The sequence below is a fragment of the Ambystoma mexicanum genome, chromosome 6p (genome assembly GCF_040938575.1).
Source record: "Ambystoma mexicanum isolate Mex_15411 chromosome 6p, UKY_AmexF1_1, whole genome shotgun sequence".
NCBI classification, from domain to species: domain Eukaryota; kingdom Metazoa; phylum Chordata; class Amphibia; order Caudata; family Ambystomatidae; genus Ambystoma; species Ambystoma mexicanum.
This window is the reverse complement of record NC_090935.1, coordinates 605,792,893-605,820,068: the sequence shown is the minus strand read 5'-3', so window position 1 is coordinate 605,820,068 and position 27,176 is coordinate 605,792,893. Positions and strand designations below refer to the sequence as shown.

Here is a 27,176-nt window from a genome sequence, read left to right as displayed (position 1 = left end):
ATTAAGGCATAGGCTGTGTGTTGCCATCCATGCCTGGATTTCCAGATAGATGTTGTTAGTTAGTTTTGTGTAATTGGCGTAGTGTCCTGACAGAGTGATGAGGACCTGGGTGTCATCTGCATAGTTTGTGTAGATGACACCCATGTCATCAAGGCGGTCGAATAGGAGCTTCGTAAAGATGTTATATAGAGTTTGGGATGTACAGGATCCCTGGGAACCCCACAGAGGGTGGGGATAGGATCTGCAGAGGCAGAGGGAGAGAAGACTCTAGTGGTGCGATTGGAGAGGAAAGATTTGATCCAGGAGGAAGCGTTGGTGGAAAAGGCTGCAGCGGAGGTTAAGTGATCGGTGAGGATCTGGTGGTCGACCAGATCAAATGTGGCGGTGAGGATCTGGTGGTCGACCAGATCAAATGTGGCGTAGAGGTCTAACAAGAGGAGCATGGCCAGCTTGTCTTTGTCTCTGCCTCGTCCTTCTGTATTTTCAGGTCCAGAAGGGCAGTCTCGGTGCCGTGCCTGTGCTCGAAGCCTGATTGACGTAAACCAAGTAGGTTGTTGTCCTCCAGATGTTTCTGGATTTGTAAGTAGGCAACTCTGTCCAGAATTTTTAAGAGGAAGGGACGGTGGTGATTGGCCTGTAGTTTGTCGGTGTTTTCGGGTCTAGATTGGGCTTTTTTAGGAGAGGCATGACCCAGGCCTCCTTAAATTTTTTTGGGATGAGATTAGTCTTAAATGAGGCGTTTATCATAGTGGCGATAAAAGCAGATAGTTCCTCGACACAGTCCTTTATAACGGGGGCTGGACAAGTATCGCCTTGGCATCTTGAAGGCTTAAGGCCTTTGATGATGCTTTCCACTTTGCTGGGTGTGACCATGACGAATGAGAATGGCGGGCCCTGAGGGTGTTGAGGTTTGGGAGGGCCATTGTCTGATGAGCTGTTTGCAAGGCTGTTCTTTTTCGCTTCTATTTTTGTTTGGAGGGAGGCTAGTTTGTCTGCTAAGGCTTGTTGAATTATGGAGCACCAGGCGGCATCTTTTGTGCAGTCTGAAGAGGGTGGTGCTGGGGATTCTCGTTCCCTTAGGATGCTGAAAATCTCCTTAGTCTTGGATTTGGCGTTGAGTATTCTGGTGTTATAGATTTCCTTTTTGGTAGAGTGTGTTGGAGAACAATGAAGGGAGATTAGAGTTGGCGGTAATGTGATTGAACACATCTGCACATTGGCTGTTGAGGCTTGAAGCTGGATGTAAAACAGCCTTAATGGAGGCCATAAAAGTCTGTGGTAGGCTGGTGATTAAAATATTTCATACATCTGAATGAGATGGAGCCATGGCCTGGAAGGTAGATTTGAAGATGGGTTTTGATTGTACAGGCTAATGATATCTGTCTCTTCTGAGCAAAGTATCTTTTGAAAGGCAAGTTGTTTTCAGTGTAAATGCAGAGCCTATTTGAGCATTTGTCAATTGAGGAGACAATGCTTTGAGGTTCATTTTAGTGAGACAAATTTGGATGTGTGTTAGTTGATTGCCATGTTTGTCAGGATGCTAAATTCTACTTTGTGAGTTTAAGCTTCAAGGATGCCTTTAAAATCCCAAATTAGTTGTAGGGGGGGGCAATGTAGATGTGATTTCTGAGAGAGATGAGAAGATACTCCATTGCCTCTGTGGAGAAATTTTAGACCAGTGGGAGAGAATGAAGCCATCGGAAAATACTCGTCTGAAATAAAGGCTGGGACTTTGTGATGCCAACTTTGAAGACCTCTTTTGTGTGTGCACAAGGAATGTGAACAATTCTAAGGCATGGAATTTCCCCTATTGTCATGCAAGAGTTTGCTGACTGCCTGATGGGCAAGGTTTTTTCTAAAGCTCCAAACAGATCAGGTAGCACTAGAATGCAGGAATATTAGTCTTCTAGGTTTGTAAGCCTGTTTATGGCCTGAAAGATAATTTATTGCCTTAAGTACTGCAAACAACAAATTGTGGTAATTCGGCTTTTAGTCACTTGGGATAGTACAATCTGTTGTCTCTTTTTATCATAAAATAGTCTTTGTTAAATCACGTTACAAATAAATGTTGAGAGCAAAAGAAGATATATAAAAGGGGGATATTTTAATGCATGGTTGGACTATTTGTAATTGTTTTTGGAAAGTTAGTACATGGCTTCAACTCGCCCTCTGTTAATAAAAAATGTGGTTTGACAGTGTCCCTTTTTACCAGTTAAAACACCATGGGTTTATTTTAAGTCATACGATTAAACTGTTGATTAAATTAATTTAACAAGCTGGTAAAGGGGACTTTATTGTTTCGCACTCAGGAATCTAACCATCTCAAAGTGATGGAGAAACGTGCAGTATTAGATGCCAAAACACCGGACGAAATGAAGCGAAGTGAGTCTGCACTAGAGGATGGCCAGCTGCCCATCGAGCAGAAGAAACGCAAAATTCTCAGGAATCTCCGGACACTAGAACATGCCAAACTAGTGTCTTCAGAAACCAAATACCAAGAAATCATCAACGAGATTGCCAAGGTTGGTCATTTGTGCACATCACTGTTACAATATGTTACTTTGAGATCCCATGATCCTTTCTTTAATGAGTTGTCAACCTAATTTTGAATGTGAACAGATGTTAAAGGTCAGAATCCTTGTAATATTCTATCCAGAAACAAGTGTCTGGCAAGGGTACAGCCAAAGTATTTCGACTAATGATGCAGTAAGTGCCCCTCTGAACCAAACAAAGCCATATTAAAATGAACTTATTTTCTCTATCCATAAATCATTTTTGACGTACTTGCTAAGTAGATAAGTACATGAACCAGGCAGTACGGTAGGTGAGTATAAAATATTTTCTTTAAGTCGTTACACAGGTAAGTGATAGGTAGCAAAGAACCACCTCTCCAATGTAACACTCGCAGTAACACCAAACATCCTCCTCATCACGACTAATGCCACAAGCCAAACCAGGAACCCTAACCAAGTATTCCCCTGCATTCTCTGTAGTGGACTGTCTCTTCCCTAGCTGTCTGCCATCTTGTTGGTGTTTCCACTGAGCTGATTCAACCTCTAGTTAGCCCACCGGATTCAAGCTCCACCCATTGTGCCCCACTCATGCCCGTCCCCGACCCATACCCAATGTGCCCATTTGCGATTGCCAGCCCGAGGACTCCCAACACGTGAAAGATAGCCTCCAGCCAAGGGAGGCTTGTCTATTGGATGTGGGGCAATATGATCCACAATTATTTTAATAGAGCACTAAAGTGACAAGCAGTTTAAAATGTAAAGGTGAACGGCTTTAATGTTACCTAGGATTCCCAGCCTGTCGACATAGACTATTCAAACAGCATGTGAATCTATGAACTCTTCCAATGCTGGAGAAAAGAAGTTACAGGTAAGTAACGTATTCCCTATGGAAATAGTAAAGGGACTATGCGGCTACACCGTTTCCACCCTGGCCATTTTTAAATCTTTTTTGTTAAGGGAAATCATGCATGCCTGATCAGCGAGGCCCTGACAAATGCATATGCAATAGAAACCCAGGCAAAGGCACCTGTGGTGCTATTGGCTATTACCTCGTTGTTGGGGGTACACAGGAATAGTTAGTGCCCCCGGATCTCCCAGAGGCCCTCTGCTCTTTCTACTCTCAAACATACGGAATAATCTGTTAACCCAGCCTAATTCACTGGCACTTATTTAGAAATATGGGAGGTGAATTTAACCATAGGGTCAAAATTCTGAAGTGCAACTTGCTCAAAGGTCTCGGCGGTGAATGGCTAGCATGTTTTTTGTTCTTTAGTTTGGGCTGAAGTCAAATGGTCAAAGTAGTCCTGTGTATGGTGGCTTTTGGATTGGTGTAATGATGCATTGACCTTCTGCTCTGTTTTTCCTTCTCGGTGTTAATGCATCTAAGCTTGGTGCATGTTTTATTTAGCTGGTTTCCTTGGCACTTATATATGGTGGCACTTTAATCCAACTGTGCTGTAAGTAAGCAAACTTTATTGTCGATGAAACGGATTGGTCAAAGTCACCCAAACGCATCAGAATTAATAAAAACCATGTTAAATGCCAGCATTTAAAATGTCATTATCATTCAAACGGCTCATTCATTACATAATCAAATCCTTCAACATATTTAAAAAGATAAGAACAGATAAATAAATCGGGGGTTGGCAGGATATATAAAAGACATTCAGGACATCCAGGGTTTGTCTTACTCCGTGCTTTATGAAAATGGGTTTAGCAATTGCCTTCTAGTCCTATTCAGCGCAGGGCAGGCAAACAATACATGAATGATTTCTTGAATTGCCGTCTTGCATAGTGGACAGATCCTTCCAACACAGGTAGTCCTTCTGCTTCATCCGGTCCTTATCCTTCACCCCATTCCTCCCCCATAAGTCTTCTCTCTCTCAGTCCTTCTTCTTTTTCCTTGCAGCCCTTCTCCTTCCTTATTGCCCTCCTCCTTCCTGCCCCCTACTTCCTTCCTGTCCCCCTCCTTCCTGCCCTCCTCCTTCCTTACCCCCATCCCCTTTTCCTTACTGCCTTCTTCCTTTGTCACTTTCCTTCTCTTTCCTGGCAGTCCTTCTCTTTCCTGGCAGTCCTTCTCTTTCCTGGCAGTCCTTCTCTTTCCTGGCAGTCTCTCTCTTTCACTGCAGTTCCTCTCCTCTGTGGCAGTCTCGCTCCTCTGTGGCAGTCTCGCTCCTCTGTGGCAGCCCTTCTCCTCTGGCAGCCCTTCTCCTCTGTGGCAGCCCTTCTCCTCTGTGGCAGCCCTTCTCCTCTGTGGCAGTCCCTCTCCTCTGTGGCAGTCCCTCTCCTCTATGGCAGTCCCTCTTCTCTGCGGCAGTCCCTCTCTGCTGCTGCCCCCCTCTGCTGTCACAGTCCCTCTCATTTGTGGCAGTCCTTTTCCTTTTTCACATTCTTCCTCTTCCTTCAGAGTGTATCTCTGTGAGTCCTTCATCACTGTCCTTCGCCATCATCGCACTATTCCTATGCTGCGTCCCCTTTCCTCCCTACTTATGGGGTGCACGACCATAGGTATGAGACTGGTGTTCTTTGCATAGCACAAAAAGGTAGGTGCCCCTTTAACTAAAAGCTTTAGTTGCTTGGTATGTTGCAGCCGTGTGGACGTGGCTACTCCTACTGACCCCCCCCCCACCCCACACACCAGCAGCAGCACCCGTCAGTCCTTTTCTCCGCTTTGACATGAATGGATGCTCTGCACACTGCATGGTTAATTAATTTTTTTCCCATACACGTTTTTCCCTTTTATTTATTTTTTCAACTTCTCTCCTCACCCTGCATCCATTGTTCTCTTTGATTTCATACAACTTTTTATTCGACGTTTTGTCATTTAGCCAAAAACACAGCATCTCAATCAAATGAAAAGTGGGATCGGAACAAAATTGGTATGGACATAATACAGTGATCAATCCAACATATCTATGGGCCTCATTACACGGTAGGCGGTGAGCCATGGCGCTATTAGCGCCATGGCTCATGCCGGTAAAATACCGGCACCGCCTTGGCGGAAAGGGGATTTACCGCCCCATTCCAAGGTTGGAGGGGCGGTAAATCCCCTTTCCGCCATTGCCCTTCCCCATTCCCATTTCTGCCCCATAGGGCTCTATGGAAATGGGGAAGGCGCTAATTACGGCACCGCAATTTTGCGGTGCCGTAATTAGCTCCGAGGTCCCTTAGCGGGTTGGATTTTAACGCCTGCAAGAAGCAGGCGTTAAATCCTCCAACCCGCAAAGGGACCTCGTAGTACGGCGGTAAGGGTTCGGCGGTAAGGGTTAACGGTCACCGTTGCCATTAACGGTGACCGTTAACCCTTACCGCCGTCCGTGTAATGAGGCCCTATGTCTTTTATAAATTGGATATTGATTTAGCACCTATACACTTACAAGAAAGCATTTCAAAGCACTGCAATGCAGGGAGGGAAAGCATTAACAGGAAAAAGAACATTCTTACTCGGCATTGGAGCATTCAGAATGGGCAAGTGCTAAGTTATGTAGGTACAAAAAAAGAGGAATACAACCAGGTTACAACATGTAACATAATTATTGTATGTGCCTAATGGTCGTTTCAACAATGCAAGAGCTATACATAAAAGAGGAGCGAGGGGGGGGGGGGGATAGGGACTGACAGACAGACAGACGATGAGTCATCAAATGTGCCAGACGGAATTTCTGATGGAATAAGTGCATGAGATGTGTAGTGGGAGGAAGGAAGGGGGGAGGGTAGGAGAGGAAGTTAGGCACTGATGAGGGGCTGCAGGAGTAGAGCGGAAGCAGAAAGAACGGCGGGGAACTGCACTGCACAGTAGTTTCAGATCCCTGGGCATTGTAGATGAGGAGGGCAGCTGCATTGATATAGGTGTAGATAAGGAACCAACAGTGCCAAGCATAGAAAGGGTGCAGAGATGTTAAAGGCACAGGGACATACCTAAATTAGAATTTACACAATCACAGTACAGCACCAAGTGCAGAGATGTAAAAGCAACCCACTGAACGTTAATAATATTGTTTTTATGTAGGAGAGCACAGGAGAGAGAAAGTGGAGTCAGGTGGCAGGAGGTCTTAGAGTCAAAAAGGTACCATTTAGAGGAGCAGGTGAGCAGTAAAAGTTCAGTCAGTACTCATGCGGACCACTCGGGTATAATGGGAACAAGGAGCCAGAAGCTGAACCAGGGTGAACCAAGCAGTGACACACCTAGTGCAGGTGAATTAGAGATTTAGGGGTGGGGTCCTTGCCCTCCCATGCGCGGACAGGCGCAGACAGGGCCTTAGTTCCTGGGCCTTTGTGTCTGGGGCCGCCTATTCACCTGTCGGCATCCTGTTGGCCCATAAGAATTTTTCAGCAGCCAATTGGTGGAGACAAAGGGAAGCAGCAGAGCACTCCGGTTCCGTGGGGAAGGCCAGCGGCCATGTTGGAAAGGTGCAGCCCAAGCAGCACCATGTGGGCAGCAAGGCCAAGAATTTGCAGTAAGAAAGGCCTCCAGCCCTGGATGATGTAGGAGGAGCGCCCGAACACTGTAGGAAGCCCATCGGGGCAGGCACAATAAATGTAGCATTCTTCGTCATGCAAGATGGAAACAAATAAAATAAACACAATCATGCCAATAGCCTTGCTGGGCCTATCTCCTGTTGGCTGTGCAGCTGTTCAGCCTCCTGCAGACTCCAGACAAAGCTGCAGGAGAGCCCCTCGCCGGATGGAAAGAAGAGAAGGGAATGGGCTATTGTGAGGCGCAGACAGGGCCTTAGTGCACATATAATCGTGTCATCATAATTGCAGAGAGTGAGTAAAAATGAACAGCTTTCTAAAACTATTAAAACTGTTGAAACTATTCTTCACAATGTGTGGTGCAAAATGGACCCGTCTGTCCAGGAAGGTCGAAGCAACAATAATTCCTCCAAGCATTGTGCTCCGACCAGATAAGATGTGCAAAGAATATCAAAGGTTCATTTGTCAGCTACATCAAAGGAGTGGGAGGGCAGGGAAGTGGCTGATTTTATGCCCAATCCTGACGAGTTGTGCAGGAAGGGCATAAGGTGCATTGGAAATATTTTTAGCAGCACTCATTGAAGTACAAAAATAATAGGGCCAGATGAGTGTCCAGGTTTGTGCCTGATCCTGGCAAATTTTGCAAAAGTTGCATAAAGTGCATATGGCTAGATATTAGCAGCATTATCAAAGCAAAAAACAATAAGGTGAATGCAAGGTTTCATGGATAGTGGTTTTAGTATTAACATGGTTACGTGTTAAATCCCAAGTTCCCCAGCTTTTAAAATTGTTGGTTTTATGCACCATGTCTGGTGAATACAGCTTGCTACAAAAAATACTACATGCATGTCATTGCTTCTCCTAAAGAGCTGTAAGGGCTTCGCGTGTTTGATGTATGCCATGCGCATTACTTATTGTCTTGGGGAACTTGCACCTAGCCACTCGATAGCCTTGACAAAATAACAAGAAATGGCTAATATATTCCTTATCAAGGCCACACACCGAGCATAGATCATTTCCAGCAGGTTCCCATTGTTGGTGCGATAAGCTAGATTCAGTTGGGAAAACCTGAATTTCAGATACAGAGTGCGTGCCAGGGGGAGGTGACCAGAATAGATAATTGTCTAACCCCGAAACCAGCTTGCTGGCCAAATAGAGAACTCCCATGGCCAGCTCACTGCAGGCATGCACTAGTTCGACCTCAGCTATCTCCCATGAGGTTTTTTTCACTTTTTCTACATCGCCCAAGGTGATGCCCTGGGGGTTATCCCTGAGGTTTCCCATTTCCATATCCACCAGGGATCTTTTAACATGTGTTGGGAGCCCAAGCAGCCTTTTCAAAAAACCTCTTTCTGCCAGACCCAATTTGGTACTGGTTGAGTGGCCCCAGATCTCTGCCCCATACAGGGCAGCCGATTTACCCTGTGTGACATACATTTTAATGGCAGGGGAAATAGCACTCTGACCATATTTTTCCAGTGTTGCGCTAGATTTGAACACCTGCAATGTCCAAGTTCCCTGGTCGTTAAATCTGACCCTAAGGTAATCGCAACATTGCACCTGTTCCAGGGGGGCCATTAATATTCAACTCAAGTTTCGCACAATTTGCCACGAAAGACTAGTGATGTTGTTTGGCCAGTGTTGATCTCGAAATGCAGCTCTGAGCATTTCTCCTCAAATGCTTTGAGGGCAGTTGCAAGTCCCTTCGCTGACATAGATAAAAGGGCCGCGTCATCAGCGAAGCATCAAGATTGCTTTGTGGCCTAATTTCAGGTAGTCCTGGCAATTCAATGTTACGTGACCTATGACTTCATCAGTGTATATCTGGAAAAGGAGGGAGTGAGGACACATCCTTGCTGCACTCTTTGGTTACCTCAAAGGGGTCAGGAGTTCGCCCAAAAGCCCCCAACATACAGAAGTGCTATTAGAGTAGAGTTGTACTATGACGCGCAGAAATTTATCTGGTACCCCCCTCTTTGCCAATCTGGTCCACAACAGCTCCCGCGACACAAAATCGAAAGCGGTCCTGAGATCGTTGAACACAGAAAACACTTTCATCTTTTTCAGGACTGTGTATTTCTGCGTGACCAAGTGTAGCTGGAATGCCTGGTCCATGGTGCTTGTTCTGTGCCGGAACCCTGTCTGAAGATGGTCTATCACATTTTCCTCAACCACCCACGTCTGGAGATGTTCGTAGATAGCTCTGGAAAATACTTAACCCACTCTATCCAATAGGGAAATTGGTCTGAAATTCCCGGGTCTTCCCGCCCTCCTTTTTTATAGATGGGGATTATTGTGGCATTTTGCCAACAGCAAGGGACCTTGTTGAGTCTATGAATAGTGTTAAATAGGTGCCATAATACAGACACCCAGACCATTGGTTCATCCTTGATGAGGTCAATTGGTAGGAAGTCCGGCCCAGGGGCTTTTCCCCATTTCTGGGAGCAAATCGCGTTACTAATCTACTGTAGATCGAATTGGATTGGAGCTAGAGAATCCCCTCTGTCCCAGGTCTGGGGTCTGATGCCCTGAGTATTGGATGGGGCTTCCGTTCCATACAGGTTTAGGAAGTGCTTTCTCCAATTGCTTGGGCTGATATTAACTGCCACATCCGTGTCTCGCTCTTTGTTTCCACTAACCAGCTTCCAATATGAACCAGTATTCCCAGTTTGAGAAGCCTCATGCAGTTTTTGGATGGGGCTTCCGTTCCATACAGGTTTAGGAAGTGCTTTCTCCAATTGCTTGGGCTGATATTAACTGCCACATCCGTGTCTCGCTCTTTGTTTCCACTAACCAGCTTCCAAAATGAACCAGTATTCCCAGTTTGAGAAGCCTCATGCAGTTTGTCCCATTCACAACGGACATAGTCACCTTTTTTGGACTTTATCAGGGATTAGTACCTTACCCTTCAGCGCCTCAGTTCTGTTCTATCGAGTCCCTGATGACTTTTTAGGCAGGTCAGGATATCTACCTTGGCCAGTTTGCAGTCTTCATCGAACCAGGGGTCGCTTTTTATGGCACTTTTCTTTGTACTCCTGCTGCGTCTGGTGACGAAATCTTGTATGGACGAAAACAAGTTATTGTATATGAGATAAGTATCTGTATTGCCAAGATCTGGCTGTGGCAATCGTTCCAGGTCTGGCAGTATCCTCTCATATATTCTCGGTCTCAGTAGTTCTAGTTCAGATCTAACCATTTTATTCTTTGTTTGGATTACGCCAGGATTTGAATGGAATAACCGGGTTTACACCTACCACTGTGACTGTGAGCAACTTTTTTTCACTTCTCTCTTTCATCGCCCATGTTGGTTATGTAATTCCTCAAGACGGCTGAGCAAAAGACAGAAAAACTAGGAACTGAGGCAATGGGCAGAGTGCATACTATGTCCTGTCCAGACACGGAAATGGTAGCCTTCGAAGGGGCGGCGACGCCAATGACGCACATAGCCCCCTGCTGTTGAAAATGTTTCAGAGACTGCAAAGCAGGATATGAATAGATCTTAGATGAGGAATCCGTTGGATGAAAAGCCATCAGAAAGAACATTACCATGGGTAAGTAATGTGTTCTTCTTTGGTCGAATGCAGTTACGCAACATTTTTGTCACAATGTCATCCCAGTTGGGCTTTAAAGCATGTAAGTAGTGTCACAGCTCCATGTTGATAACGGATCCACCACTTGCTTGTTGGAGCCTGGGCATGGACCATACAACTAAGAAGTGTTGATCTTGTTGGTCGATGCGCACACAGGGACGAGGGAGCTCATGTCAAAATTATTATTAGCTTCTAGTAAAAAGTCTATTCCGGAGAGATCCACTCTGGAGCTCAAAGACTTCCCAATTGGCACCCGAGACACCAGCATCAGAACATACCTTCACTACGAGAGTCTGTGTCTTTTTTTTTTCCTTATGCGTTACATTAAGAAAAAAAAGACACATGCACTCTTGTAGTGAGTCATCTTCCTACACACATTACTCATCCTCAAGGAAATGCAACCGGAAGTGAAGACCTCATTCAAAGACTAAAGAGTTGGCACCTAAGCTGATTACGGCAAACAAGAGACCTTTCTTCCTCATCTCCTCCACACCAAAGAAATGGGAAGACTTTTGTGCAGTGATGCCCAGTTTTTGAGCAGGCTCCTATTACACTTAGGCCACCCCCCTGTTCCCCTCAAGGAAAGCTGAGGCAAGGACAAGTCCTGCTTCTGTATGCCTAAAGGCTTAGTCCCAGGTAAAATGCTAGAAGAGTCAACACCGGTCATATCCTCCGCTCCAGCGCCATGTACATACTTGTCTGCATCCACTTCTTTGCCGTTGCAGAAGCAGCTATTTTCAGAAATCAATGGTTTTCAACCAATCAAGAGGGACAACAAATCAGGAAAAGGACTTTATCCTGAGTTCCTGTAAAGCATTCTATGTCTTAATGTCTGTACCAGCTCCTCACTGGCACAAACATTACAATGAGCCGGCAACTCCACCATATTAAAACGGCTGCCATCACCTCCCTAGTCTCCAGCAAGTTTAATCTGAATCTAAAAAATTGTCTACGCCAATAGTAGTTGGGAAACTTACATAGATAGGGTGTGATTGAGCCCAAAAGGTTGTCAATAGTCGAAAGGAGGTATGTTACAAGGATTTTATACTGTGTCAAATCACCATTGTAGTGGTCTCAGAGTGCCTGGCTTGTCCTAGGGTTAGTGTATTGTGCCCCTGCCTGGGGCACCTAGACCTTCGTCTAGAGAGGAAAAGAAGTACAAAGAAAATAAGAGCATGAAGCAGGTGAAATGCCACAGACCTAGGGATTTGTTAGGTGAAAGAGGAAAATGAATATCTTACAATAGCTTGGGTGCTTATTAGGCCCATTAATGAGGACCATAGTTTGGTATTGTAGAAGGGAATATCTGTTCCAAGCCTATGCGGCATCAAACAGATTGTAAATGTGGGATGTGGTCAACACAGTGCCAGAATTCAACATATACTATGGGATTGCCGATGCCCTTGGTTATTCATGGAAATACCGTTAAGACACTGGGCAGATCACTCTGGCACACCACAAGTGATCATTCTATACGTCTCCTCCGTTATAGAGGAATAACTAAAACACTGGTTTAGATGAGTGGTAATGGGCCCGATAGTGGACAGGACTTGACTCCAACATGATACACTGAAGTCACAGGACTGGTTGTTAGAAATGTCAAAGGTGGCTTCATATGAAAGGATAATTTGGTGACTTCAAGAAGCTGAATTTACATGTCTTGATACAGCACCCTCAGGAAAACAAATATCTAACAATGCTAATATCCTTTCAATGCCATTGCCCTAAAATCTGGACAGCAGCACCCCCCGGAAATTCATAAGCTGGCTGCCCTGTATCGGGTGACTTCATAGATTTCAAATTATACATTAATAGTTGCTATCCCAAAAGCGTTTATTCCAGCACAATGACTTGCCCGACTAGAAATGTAAGGTTTCTTCTTCATTTTATAACCGTTATGTATCAGTACTGATTTGTGTCGCATAAGCAACAACTTGAATTGCTTACTGTTTTCTTGTTGATAATTTGCATCTGGAAACTCAACAAAAAGAGTAATATAAAAAGAATTGTGACAAATCACAATGCAGCAACATTTATCCATTTACCCAGCCCTGTAAATCTATTTACTGTATATATCGCAGGCAAGCAGGGAGATAGGTGTGCAGGTTACCCCTCAAATTGGGAAGAACCTACCTTCTGTTATTTTGAGCTGAGGAATCAACAACCCACTGGAACACACAAAGCAAATCTTGCTAAAGGATCAGTAACCTTCTACACACCTAGAGCGCATAGATGCCCCGTCCTGGGCCCGCATAGGTCAGCCATTATCTCTCTAGAGAAGCAGGCTTCAACTGTGAGAGCTCTATAGGGACTCTGCTAACCTCCAATGACATTAAAAGACACCCAGAAGCATTACTAGAAGTGGTAGAGGCATGTTTTAGAAAGAACTGCTTTTGTTTGGTCCGTTTCTGGGAGAATACTGCTGGGATACGTTTGAAGCTAGAATTCCCCAGAGGTCATGGAGCACCATTTGTGAATAAATAGGCCAGCTTTATAGCGACCTTTTTGGATTTCTGTCACCTTTTTTTTAGCTAAGTCTTTTCCAAAATGATGCTTGGAAAACTCCAAAGATTTGAGAGGATGCACGTCCGGTGTAGTATAGTTAATGTGGGCATATTCTTATAGGTGTGGTTAATGCTGCTTTGTATTTTAGTCAGTACTTGTAGCCTTTTTTATGCTAACGTAGTGTACAACTGCATGTGATATCCATGTACAAATATTTCTGGTCTTTACCATCGACTGTTATCTCTTATTCAAAACGCACATGTTCGGGAAAGCCCAAGCAACATGGTACCAGCAGAGGTAAGCCTTTAATCATTGCCCCGAGCTTTGGAGCAGTTGTCCAAGTTCTGTTTATCTCCCACCTGGACGGTGTCCACACCCTACTCGCAGGAGTCCCAAATGCTACCTTGTCCACACTGAAAGTCGTCCAGCACTCTGCACTATGCCACCTCACAGGACTAAGGAAATTTAACTACAACACCCCCATACTCAAGCAGCTGCATCATGTCGTTCAAACACACATCATGCTGTTCAATCATGCGGTATGTTAAAGAGAGCTTGCATCACCTACAAAGTTGTCACAACCAAAACACCAGCCTACCAAGAAACTCACCATCTATGGAGAACAGCACATCACCAAAAGCCACATTACCACCAGGCTGGAAACAAATAACTACAAGCAGGAAAAAAACAGGAAACCAGTGTTTTCCTGCCTCGCACCCATTCTCTAGAACAGGTTTCCAGCGCAGACGAAACTGGCCCCCTCAGTGCTACACTTAAGGAAGGACCTGAAAAAATCCACTATCTGACCAACTTTCAAGACACTTGCCCCGGAAGACCTGACTACCACCGTAGCAATCCTCAAGGCCACACCATATGTGGACAATATCCTCTCTGCCTCTGTACTCAAGATCCTTCTGACCGAAGAACACCTCCCTTTTCTGGCAATCATCAACAGCTCCTTCACTCAAGGCACCTCTCTCTCGACTCTCATGAATGGACAAATCCTCCCACTTCTCAAGAATCCAACACTGGCACCGACAGCCTGAGGAACTACGGCCCCATCACCCATCTTACCCTCACAGGTAAGATCCTTGAGAAAGCACTAGCCAAGCAACTCCTGCAACACATCCACGCCAACAACTACCTTCCATTCTACCAATTTGGCTTCAGACCCAGATGTAGCATGGAAACAGCTGCCATCAAGGTGATTGATGCCCCTAACATTTTCCACGATTGCCATATTTGCCTCGTGGTTCTCCTTGACCTCTCAGCTGCGTTCGACCACTAGACACTCTCTGACATTCTACATTGTTGCACATGGATCAGTAAGACCGTCCTCAGCTGGTTCAAATCCTACCTTGCTATCTGCCACCCATTCGTCCAAATGGAATCCACCAGATTACCAATTATACCCAGTACCTGTCCATCCTCTCCCTCTTGCTCTTCAACCTTTATATGGAACCACTCTGCACCCTCCTGCCTCCGCTCTCTGGTTCCTACTTTGCCTCACGTAGGAGCTGCTGAACCCCACAGTCCCTCTCCAGCTGTTCTGTGCCCCACCTTTGATTTACAGTTTGGATCAGATCAGGTGGTGGGGGGGGGAATGGGACAAAACAACAAACGACACAGGAGCTCTTCTTGCTTCTTAGTCAACACCCTGTATGGGAATTGAAATAGTTAGAACATTTTTGCACGTTCATTTCAAAACTATACTATCACTTTTATTCTAGGAACTGCAAAAATACCTGTGTTTCCTCTGCCACTAGCCCCAAGGAATTATTGTTTATTTTTCAAATGTTTATATTTCTCTTTAAATTTGAAATTTTTTAGTAGAGAAAGCTTTTCCGTAAATTTCACCTTCCAACCAAATGAGTGCCTTGTATTTCCAAAAATATTGTGTAGGTTCCTTTTACTCTTTTTAAGTTACAAATGAGTTTGTCTCTACTGCACTTTTAAAAGTTCAAAATCGCGTTTTCAATTACTTGTATTCTTCTGCTTGACTTTCATACATTAGTTTTGAATTGAACAAGAAAAAAGGATGGACAATTAGTTTATTTACCTTTTAAAACTTACTACCTAAGATGCGCATCACTAACTGCATTTCCCAGCATTCAAGGCAAAATGACCACCGGCACTTCTTTTGCCTGCTATACGTTGACGTCGTCAGTATCTTTTCAACAAAAGACTCTTAGAAAAACAAACAGCCTCCAAGAGCATAAGCTAGTCAATTAAAGTCTTTCCTCCACACGCGAAGCTCAACAGGTATTCGCTTCCTCAGTTTGCAAATAAGCTTTACATATTACAAAGACTACGTTTCTCCTTCGTAGCTATTCTACATTCAACTGTGAATACCGCAGCTCATGAGTAACTTAACAAACTACTATAAAGTGACCGCGGTATATGCTACAGCTCTCTGCCCATTGCGTAGTTATACGCGCTTCAATTACAAAGCAAAATAAATGTAACGAGAAGGTTGTGCTAAGCGGATTTCATCGCAGAGCCAAAAACTAACAGTTTCAGAAAGAATGCTTAAAAGTAGGCTCTTACTGGCTTAATTTAATCTATTTTTTGAGCGCAGCGTTGAACTGCTATCTTCTAGCGCAGCGTTCCCTGAAGTCATCACTGTACTGGGCTTTCAAAGTTTACTTAAACAGCTGCGTACTTGCCAATAGCAGACTTCTACATGCGCAGCGTTCCCTAACACTTTCACAGTTCCAAGCTTCCTAAAATTAAACAAACATAGCCACTAGCTCGCCAACCAGCTGTGCTCCCACCAGATTTCAGTAGACTGCTGAAAGCTTCAGATCTGCTTCCTCTTCTTATCAACTTGAAAGGGAAGGCCTCAAGAAGCTAAACTAAAACATGACTGACTTCCCTAAAATAAATGATGAAAGGCAGTTTAGAATGGACTGCCAGAACAATCTGCCCTCAAAATTCTAAATTGGATCTGTACTGAGGGAATCCACCATCTTGGCCTGGGTTCGAGCCCAATACACCATTGTGAATGCTCAACGCTGCAGATCTCTGAGAAAAGGTATTAAGGAAAAAAGACAACCATTTAGCATTGCACACACAACCACAACCCTCCATCTTTTGTGCCCTGCTAACTCTGTGTGTCCTAGTTCTTAGCCTAACCCTTCCCACATGACCCCTGATGTCCCTGACATCCACCAATACACAGATGACATGCAGCTCTACCTCAAAATATCCTCCATCGAAGACACCCACATACTGGAGGCCTGCTTCTCGATCCAGTCCTGGATGTTCAGTGCTTACCTAAAGCTTAACTCCTCCAAGACTGAGTTCCTATGGCTGGCCAACAACACCAAACACCTTGACATCCAGACATGGCTCTCTGATATGAACCTCGAGGCTTCACACCCCAGATGACCACTTGCACCAGGTGCCTTAAGTTCTGCATTGACAAACACCTCTCCTTCAAGGAACACAACAAGGTAGACAAACATCTGGCTACCAAGTTTTCCTCCTGCAGAAAAGCAAGCCGTTCATCCCAGCACATCCCAGCAAGCAACTTCAGATCTGCCGTCCAAGTCTTGATCCTCTCCCACGAGAATATGGGTAATGCCCTCCTGGAATGCCTTCTGGGGAGCACCCTTTGACCCCTGAGATGTGTCCTACATGCTGCAGCATGACTCATCAAGGTACTCTACAGAGCGGCACTGGCTTCTTCGCACACATGTTTCACCTTTAGATCCTGCTGTGCAGGCTACAAGGTCATTGCCCTCAAGTCCCTATGCTACCTGGCTGAGAAGCTCGAGCTCTCTGAAGGCCTATGATCCACCAGGCGCAAGGACATGTGCAGACTTTAACTCTGCCGGAGCAGGAAGAAAAGAACCAGAAAAAAGGCTGCCTATGTCTATCCCTCCAGATATTGGCACCTCCTCCTTCTCGTTAACACCAGACTGACCACATTGCTTCTACATTTCAGGAAGGAGCTCAAGAACCTCCTCGCCAAGGAATGGATTCTCCTTAACACCTAGGTCACCATACCCTCCAGTCCCCACCCAACCTGAGACTGACCAATCTGCTCCCACCCTGATTCGTCGCCTGGTTGATTGTAAAGACCTTGCTGCCAAATTGCCTGTAGTCCCTGTGCCCCATTGTTAGATCCCCACTCACTTGTAATGATCCCTTGCAATCTGCTTCCCTAGCCTTGTACTTCCCCCAATGTCTTTTAAGGTGCTCGGTTGCTTCCCAAAGCGAGTTCTGCGCTAAATAAATGCCCTAATAATTAAGCAATAAACCATGCTGTGAGAGGTAATTTCCAGTCTGGTAATGGATCGGGGCACAAGTTACTTAACCTGGGCCCAGGTGCCATTACCTGAGTGGAAATGCCGGCCCACTGAGGGCCTTTTAACCACTAGTTGATAGCTTTTTATTAAAGTTGAGAAATGGGGCTGTTGTCATTTCTCATCTTTAAAAAAAATCTACAAAACATAATTGCCGCCATGGACGTAGGGAGAAAGGAACTACATGTAGTCCCTTCTTCCTTTCTATGGCTGCCATCGCCGTGACGTGGAAGAGCCGGAACAACAAGCGTTCCTGGTGCGCTAGCGAGCCAGGGGTTGAGTGGAGTAGTTCGGGGAGGTGTAAGGTGGGATGGGGGAATAGTTTAAGGGGCACTGAGGATTTATCTGCCCACTGGGCAAGATGCAGCCTCCCACTGAGGAGGCTCAGAACTCAGGTATTTCCATGAGGTATTGCCTGCCTTCTGAACTTTCTAATTGGCTGGGAGGCCAAATCTTCTCCTCTGCCCCTCACTGGGAGATAATAATAATTATAAATAATATATAGCTATGTATATAATTGAAAGTGACTGGCTCTAAAAATGTCTGGGTATATCATAGCATTCACAAATTTCAAAACATTTTTGGGAGGTTGAGTTTGTACCACTTCATCCCTAACTTAAGTAATGACCCCAACATCAATTGTGAAAGCCTGACAAGGTATACTTCAAAAAAACATTCCATTGGTGTTTTGTAATGCATTACATTGTGGCAGGTCACTTCAAAGTGGAATGGTGGGGTGGGGACAGACACATGGGAAAGGGGACTAACCATGATTCAAGTGCTACAGCCTCAGGGCAGGAATGCAAACAAACCCCAAATAAACATGGATACAATACAGTGATAGAGATCTGTCAGGAGCCTGAGTTCGTGAGCCCCAAGATGGACAGGCTGAGGGCTGAAAGCAGGAGTGCCTGCCAGTTGTTCCTCTGGTAGTGGTCCTTGTATAGGTGCTATGTAGGAGCTTAGATAACCACAAGGGGGCATTTTCTGGGCCTTAAAACATTTATTTTAAACGTGTTAGTGACTGAAGGTCTCGAACAGCTTCAGGTAAGTTGTTCCAAGATTTTGGTCCTGCAACTGTGTGATTTTTCCTTTGGCTCATTGATTTTATGAATTTGGGGGTGATTAGCAATTAACTGTTGGAGAATCTCATGTTGTTGGGTGGGTAGTAAGGGGTAAACACTTTCTGTAGATAAGTTGCTGTAGTGCTGTATAGGAACTTCTGGATGATGAACAGGATCATAAGAGTATCTGTGTTCAATAGAATAGAGACCCAATGGAAGGATTTCAGTTTTGGGGATTTGTAATCCCAACTTCTTGGAGGGGTCTGACATACCAGATTTAGAATATATTTCGTATTTCCATGAGTTTTTGTGGGCTCGAACCAGTAAGCTATTACAATAATGTTAATGTAGTTGGGGCACAACAAAGTCTGAACCAGATCGGATTTATGTTGATGTACTGTAGGGGGGTGATGCTTTTTTAAAGATCGTGCTACGAGTTTGCTCTTTTATGCATTGCATTTACCTAGGGTTTAGATTACATTTTAGAGTCAAAGACTTCCCGTAGATTCCTGGCTTTGTCTCTGGTGGTAGGGGGGACTTTTAGGGAAGAGAGCCATTTTAAATCAAAGGTGTTTGTCAATGGGCAGTTCAAACATCATGATCTCAATTTTGTCACTGTTCAGTTCTAGGTTGTAGGCTGCAAGCTGACAAACAATTCAAGATCTGGCAGACGTAGGAGCTTAATCAGACCCACTTTACCTGTATGATGAATCCTTAGATGTCGTCACTTCTCCCTGAGGAGGAGCCCCTTCCCATGCGACCCGGGAGGTGAGGCTGCTACCGACACTCTCCCTGGGGGTCATACACAGAGGGAGGATCTCATGGGGAGAGACTCCTCTTCTAGAGACCAGGATGACCATTTAGGGAGAATGCGTTATGACACCCCTCACCTAGCAACCTATACATCCTCCTACCCTATGAACCACACTTCTAGATCACCCACCTCTGTAAGACTAAATTTCTAACATTCACTGAAATGAGGAAGAGTAGGGATGATCTAACAAGGACTTCCATGAGATGTACTGGGATGAGCAGGAGGTTCGGAGCACTGAAGAGCACGTGGATTATGAATGAGCATTCTAGCTGCCAGTGGCCCTTCCAAATAAAGACAAAGGAAGGACTTCCCCAATCCCTTCCTGGAGAAACCGAGAATGAGACAGCAGTTTGGTGCATGAAAAAGAGGCTGATGACCAGGACACGTAGAGAGGGGCGTCAACACAAGGTCCTAGAGTGACAGACAGGGCGAGAAGCTGCCAGAGCAGAGGTCCAGGCGAGTGAGGGAGTCTGACAGCGCAATCGAAGGAAGACGCTCAGCCTGCAATGGCCAACAACTACAGAGCCGCCGCAATATGCCAGAGAAGCCACGCAAGCCCCGAACACAGAGTGAAGATCCTGAGACTGACCAGGAGACGCCTGTTCAAGGTACAGGGGTTGCTGGAATGGTTGGTGGGAGCACAAAAGGGTCACTGAGGCAACAGGAGGGGAACCAAAGGAAAGTTTCCTAATACAGGGACAAGAGGACAAGTCCCCATAGTATATCAAATGACACTAATAATCTTGCAGAAGGAAACATCTAACAAAAAGGCAGATAGTCGGCAGTCATCTTCCTCATGGCAGTACTTGGCAAATGAGAGAGCCAAGTCTGCCAGAAGATAAACAAAGAGAAACATGGGTCTGGGACCCGCACCCACAAAACATAATTCATCTTCTTTGTGGCAGTACCTGGCAGGAGAGTGAACCAGGTCTGCCATACTGAACATATGAAGAAAAGCCAGGGGAAGGTAGCAATTCCCCCTGGTGCTGTAAACTACAAAGAAAGTCTAGCAAACGGCCAGGGGAAGGGAGTAATTCCCCTGGCATTGTGTAAATACTGAGAGTAAGGCACCTGGAGAGGTTGTATACGAATTGTTCGTTTTACAACTGTTCGAATGACAATTGACCTTTTCACAATTGACCGAATTGTGAAGGTCAATTGTACCATATATGTGGGGGGAAACCCCCCACCCAACGCCAAACCCCCCCCAACACCTATATATATATATATTTATATATATATATATATACATATATTACATGTAGAGGTCATTGGGCTGTGTTCGTGCTGGTAGAGATTCCCAGACCCCCCCTTTGTTTGCATACATTAACTTTGGGTTTCACCCTAAGTTAACAGGGCAATCCAGACGTGGACCCCTTGCTCACTGTTCTTAGAGAGGCAACAGTTTCACCTCACTGATGATGCCCAACAAGGCTGAAACACGTGTATGGGGTTACTGATGGTACTCTTGTTCAGAGGAGAATTGCCTAGCATTTCGGCGCTGGACTGCCCCTGGGCAGGACAAAGGCTGATATGCGGGGAAATTTCTTCTCTGTGAAAAGGACAGTGAGCTAAAGACTTGGTAGAGTCTCTCCCAGGGGTTATTCACCCAAGAACAGGTCATTGGGCTGTGTTTGTGCTGGTAGAGAGATTCCCAGACCCCCCCTTTGTTTGCATACATTAACTTTGGGTTTCACCCTAAGTTAACAGGGCAATCCAGACGTGGACCCCTTGCTCACTGTTCTTAGAGAGGCAACAGTTTCACCTCACTGATGATGCCCAACAAGGCTGAAACACGTGTATGGGGTTACTGATGGTACTCTTGTTCAGAGGAGAATTGCCTAGCATTTCGGCGCTGGACTGCCCCTGGGCAGGACAAAGGCTGATATGCGGGGAAATTTCTTCTCTGTGAAAAGGACAGTGAGCTAAAGACTTGGTAGAGTCTCTCCCAGGGGTTATTCACCCAAGAACAGGTCATTGGGCTGTGTTCGTGCTGGTAGAGAGATTCCCAGACCCCCCCTTTGCTTGCATACATTAACTTTGGGTTTCACCCTAAGTTCACAGGGCAATCCAGACGTGGACCCCTTGCTCACTGTTCTTAGAGAGGCAACAGTTTCACCTCACTGATGATGCCCAACAAGGCTGAAACACGTGTATGGGGTTACTGATGGTACTCTTGTTCAGAGGAGAATTGCCTAGCATTTCGGCGCTGGACTGCCCCTGGGCAGGACAAAGGCTGATATGCGGGGAAATTTCTTCTCTGTAAAAAGGACAGTGAGCTTAAGACTTGGTAGAGTCTCTCCCAGGGGTTATTCACCCAAGAACAGGTCATTGGGCTGTGTTCGTGCTGGTAGAGAGATTCCCAGACTCCCTCTTTGTTTGCATACATATATTACATGGCCACGGTAGTGGCCATGTAGTTATGGTTAAGTTGCTGTTTCCATAGGAAGAGCACTTTTTGAGTGGCTTATAACTTCGCTCTCCCTGGACGGATCCTCACCAAACTTTGCAAAAAAAGTAGTTGGGTCACTCTGCATTTTTTTTCAAAGTTTGGTGAGGATTCGTCCCGGGGGGGGAAAAGTTATAGGGGGGGTCCCAAAACTTTTTTTTTCCCATAGACTGAATGGGAAAAAACTTTGCGCACGGCTACAGCCCGAACCGCTGGACGGATTTACACCAAATTTGCGGCAGGAGCGGCGGCCTGGTCCCAAAAGCGTGCTTTTGTAAATTGGGTGTGAATCTGTCTAGTAGTTTTCTTAAAAATGACCAAAATGTAAGGCAAGAAAATTAGTGATATCTGCGTTCGCTTCGCGGACGGACTTCCCTGTTCGCTCCGCGGACAGCACCCCGATTGGCCCATGGCCTTGTGTCATGTCCGCGGACATGCAACGTGTTCGCTGATTGGACGGCGAAGGGCGTGGAGAGCGTCAGATTTTCTGTGGCGCCCGCCATCTTGTATTCGCAGTCGACCGCGTACAGCGCAGTGAAACGTGGATACAAAATTGTATTTAGTGCCGTGTGTTGGTGTGTAAGAGTGTTTGGGGAGGGTGGGGGAGTACGAGATAGGTTCAATGTTTTTTTTTTTAATGTGCTAGACGTTTTTGTTGCGTTCGATTTGTCCGCAGAGAACACGGCTTTTCTGACATTTTGTAAATAAACTAAATGGTGGGGTGTTTAGAGGACGGAGTATGTGTCATTTTTGTTCGCAAGGAAGGTAAAAATGAGCTATGAACACTCGCGGTGTACTTAATTGTTCGTAAATACACAAACTGGGAGTGTCCTCGGGACGCTGTCCGTATTGTAATCTGTCAAGTTGAATGTGTTCTAAGAACACTTGCAGTGTCCCGAAATGGTTGCAATTACACAAAATGGGGGTGTTCTGAGAACGTTGTTTGTATTGTTCGTTGTCAGGGTGAAAGTGTTTTAAGAGCACTCCTTTTGTTCGCTAATAGTACAATTTCCTAGGGGCGTCAACCGACTTTTTGTCCACTAAAGAAACGATAAATCCGGCTGGTATGCGCCGACATTATGTGATAATCCTATGACTGGCGCTATTGACTTGGCTGACTTGCTTTTGCGACACTAAATCATATCTCCCGCCCCTAAGCCTGATATTATCAAAGCATTCATATTCCCCGCCTCTCTCCGTGACGTTACAGGGTGCGTAATGAAACGCGCCCAGTCGTCTCCAGTACTACGCGACTTTACACAGAACCCGGAAGACAACACACATTATGTCACAACACAGCACGCCACAATTCGGAATATGAAACTGTGATTTAAAAGCAAAGAGCAAGATTGTAAATGTTGTAAAGTACATTTATTTGACATCAAATGTTTAGAGAATATTCAGCAATTTGCATTTGTCTTTGTTGTCGATCCGCAAAAGTTCATGTTGAGACACGCGATGTTCCTTTGCGGTACAGAGAGTGTTAGATCAGCTTACAACTCAGTGCGCCACAATTCGGAATATGAAACTGTGGTTTAAAAGTAAACAGCAGGATTGTACGTTTGGTAAAGTACATTTATTTCACATGAAATGTTTAGTGAATATTCAGCGATTTGCTATTGTCTCTGCTGTCGATCAGCAAATGGAGCCACGCGTTGTTCCTTTGCGGTAGATAGGCTGTTGGTTTATGATAAAAGCAGTAAATGGTCGCTCTGATAATCGGAAGGTTGCTCCAACAACGAGCCATTAGACCACCCTATTGGTTGGTATGTTGTTTGTAGCCGCTAGTACTGCTTAAGGGCATATTGGTCCTTGGCGATTGTCCCATAAAATGGTGAGGGTCATGAAGTTGCATATTTGGACCTGCACCTGGCAGTTGAAGACCCCATCCGCTGGAGTCTGTAAATCGTGACATAGGCAAAATGGAGCCAAAATACCTGTTTTAAAAAACATAAATTAGTCTCACCAGCCGATCTTCATTAAAAATCATCATTTTATTTATTAGGGCGTGAAAATATTTGCTATCGAAGATAGTGCAACAGAGTATGTTAATAATAAAATAATAATATTTTCCCATTCATATAGCGCTAAGAACCGCGAGGTATCTAAGCGGTGCTTATTATTAACCACGGTGTGTGGTGCTCATTTATCGACCACGGAAGGATGAAAGGCTGAGTTTGGCCTTGCCGGGATTCAAACTTGCGTTAGCAAGCTGTGCACGGATGTCAAAGCGAGCGCTGTACTCGCTGTGCCACTTGACAGGCTACAGTGAAGTGGCACAGCGAGTAGAGCGCTTGACCGCCTATAGACTGGTTAAATTATTTCTATTAACCCCCCCTGTGTCGTCTGCCTTTTTCAGAGCCCTCTAAACGACAGGGGATCAATTCGGCGGTGATAGTGCGCGGTAGAAAACATTATGCCACTTTCAACGAACTTGAGCGGTCTTTAATGCTACGCTATTGTAATTATATTTGGTATAAAGTAATCTAAAGGGTTACTTACAGTACAATTGCAATTTCCATTGTCTACGAGTGGTGCAGTCCCAAAATACGACTCGGCGTGTGCCAACGATCTTTCGCATAGTGATATAATATATAAAAGTGGTTTCGTTTCAGAAAATTCATCTTTATCTTCTCTTACGTTTTAGCAACACTCCTTCAAGAGAAGTCTTTCATCACAATCTCTGTCTGTCAAGGTCAAAACACAATACAACCTTATAGTCCGCTTCGTGAGCCTCTCCGGGGCCCGAGAAAAAAATGGAAGCAGCTGACCTTCACTGTGAACAAGCATACATTCTTACTTTGCAACATTCTGTGTAAAGCCATCTGTAGAAGTTGGTTTTTGCACGCCATGTTTGTATATTGTTTGCGTGATATTAAAAAAAGTTTGTTTAAGCGACGTTATGGTTCTAAGTACAGCCGAAAGACCCCTGAAAATCGCAAGTTATGGTAAGCTATGAAAAATAACTCGCGCCACCACCGTGCACTGCTAAGACTAACACCCAGGACATCAAAGATGACATCGCAAATGTCATTGATGAAATCACTGATGACATCACATGTGTATGTACTTTTCATGGAATTTGTGTACTAGGGATTTTTATTATAATGTTGCGAAAAAAGTGTCAAGGATATTGCAATAAATATCATACCGTTATTAGTCCTTTGAACGATGCATTGATATAAATAGCATTGTATTATGGGATTCTATCTAGTATACTGAGCTACTAATGGAGAAATATAGCATTGTGTGCAGAGTACAAGATGAAAGTATAATATTTGTAATGTTAATATGTTGAATAATGAAATAATTGTCCTGAAATGTTCGAAAATTCACAAAATGGGGGTGTTCTGAGGACATTATTCGTATTGTGTGATTGCTTAGCTGTATGCAATGAGGGAATGGCACAGAGAGTAAAGTGGACGCCGTCCGCGGACACCGTGGCTGTTCGTGGACAGGGTGTGCTACATCCGGGTTTTTCCAGGAAATCCAACATGGAAAGAAGACTGTACGGATCAGCCAATCGGATGTCGAGGTTGTGGATTTGTGTTGAAAGAGACTGTGTGTGGTGAAGATGGCAGAAGTGGAGAAAGTCAGGGTGTTGGTGCTCGGAGATATGTTTGTGCATGGTTTACAGCAGTACGCTGAATGCAGGCATGTTGCAAAGAACTTTGATGTGAAAGGAGTGGAGGTGGTGTGGAGCACTGTGCCTGATTGCAATGTACAGGGAATTGTACAAGTTTGTGAGGATATGGCCACGATGAACAGTCCGCATGTGGTAGTTTTACACTATGGTGCTTTCCATTTGGGCAAAGTCAGTGCCCCTACTTTGTTGGCTGATTTGGAATGCTTGGTTCAAGCTGTAATGAAGATCCTTTCAAATGCGAAAGTAATTTTTTCTGGATTACTACCTAGGGCAATATGGGACAATAGTTCAGTTTTTTGTCCTCATCAAAACATTGCTAGGTGTGTCATCAACCGAGGCATGTGTGCCTTCATGCTTAGAGCTGGTATGTTCTTCTGTAACAATGAGAATATTGATGCCAGTAATGCTGTTAATTTTAAAGAAGATAGCATTTCTTTATCTTTTACGGGAAATGCCTTTCTATTTTGGAATGTAAGGGTTGCTTTGGAGAAGGTTATGAAGATTTTAGGAGTAAAGTAAGAAAAAAAACAAGAAAAAAATACAAAATAGCAGGTGTCTGTCAAGCATCTGTAAAAAAAAAAAAAACGTCTCTTTTCAGAGCCAACTTCAAAGGGGAAATGGGGGCACACTATTTAAATTTACATTCACCACGCTCAGATTTTCGATGTGTCCGCGGACATGGCGGTAGTCCGCGGACATGAAAATCACTACAAGGAGGTTAGTATGTTCTATGTTACATGTATATGAAGTCAGGGATATTATGGTTAAGTTGTGCTACTAAAAACCTATGAAATTCAGTGAAAAAACTTTGTTAAAGGGACGTTATGGTTCAAAGTAAAACCGAAAAACCCCTGAAATTCGGCAGTTATGGTAACATAAGCAACCATAACTCGCGCCACCGTGCACTGCTAACACTAACACCCAGGACATCAAAGATGACATCACAAATGTCATTAATGACATCACTGATGACATCACATGTGCATTTCGTAAATGTCAACAACCATGCCCCCTGTGTTGGTCTCCTCCTTCTGCACTCTTACACCTGATATCTCTCTTTCAGGAATGATGTGAACTCTCTGTGGGCAGCACCCGAATGTGTTGCTTTGCTATGGAGGTGGTGGATGAGGATGCTTTAGTCTACCATGTCGAAGAGCACCGAGAGGTCAGATAAAATGAGCAAGGCTGGGAGATTGATGTTCAGGTTATGTGGGATTAGGATAACTGTCATTTTGGTTCCTCTCGCTGTCCTGAAGTGAGATTGGCAATTGTGGAGCAGGTGGTTGCTTTAGGAGCAGAGTGAATTTAGGATCGGTCTACCCTTTCAAGAATTTCAACTTCGAAGGGATTGGCCTGTAGATGAAGACAAAAGAGGGCCAAAGTTAGGACTCTCCTGTCGCCTGCACACTTTGGAGGGCTGGAAAAAAAAACAGCCTAATCTTTAAACTAAAAGCTCATAGTAGTATAGACCGAGGTAGAAAAATAGCAAGTATACAACATCCGTGTAAACGGATGTCGTTGTTTAATAACTTCAGTATCTTCTTAAAATCAGGCAGTCTGAAAATGGCTGACGCATTTTGGGGTGAAGACCCCTTCTTCAAGAGCAATTCAAACGGAAAAATAATATTAAAAAAGAACCTTACAGCGTCTGTATAGTCGTATTGATCAAGTAGATATACTCTAGTGTAGCCTCAGGGCCTGTGACAATTCGTGTAATGTTACAAAAAGGAAAAGTGTTCAAATAGTGAATACTGATGAAAGCAATCACCATAAAGTCCAATGAGCCAAATGGATGTAATAGGGTGATAA

The 27,176-nt window shown here is 44.7% G+C and overlaps 1 protein-coding gene across 2 annotated transcripts in view; it reads left to right on the top strand.

The window, feature by feature from the left end:
- The window catches only part of IQGAP2 (IQ motif containing GTPase activating protein 2), a 1,674,846-nt gene that overhangs the window by 1,558,163 nt on the left and 89,507 nt on the right, over window positions 1–27,176 (top strand). For both annotated transcript variants that reach the window (XM_069627448.1, XM_069627449.1), the window contains one exon: window positions 2,310–2,522. In XM_069627448.1, the coding sequence (XP_069483549.1) occupies window positions 2,310–2,522 (213 nt within the window). The remainder of the gene's footprint in view (window positions 1–2,309; window positions 2,523–27,176) is intronic.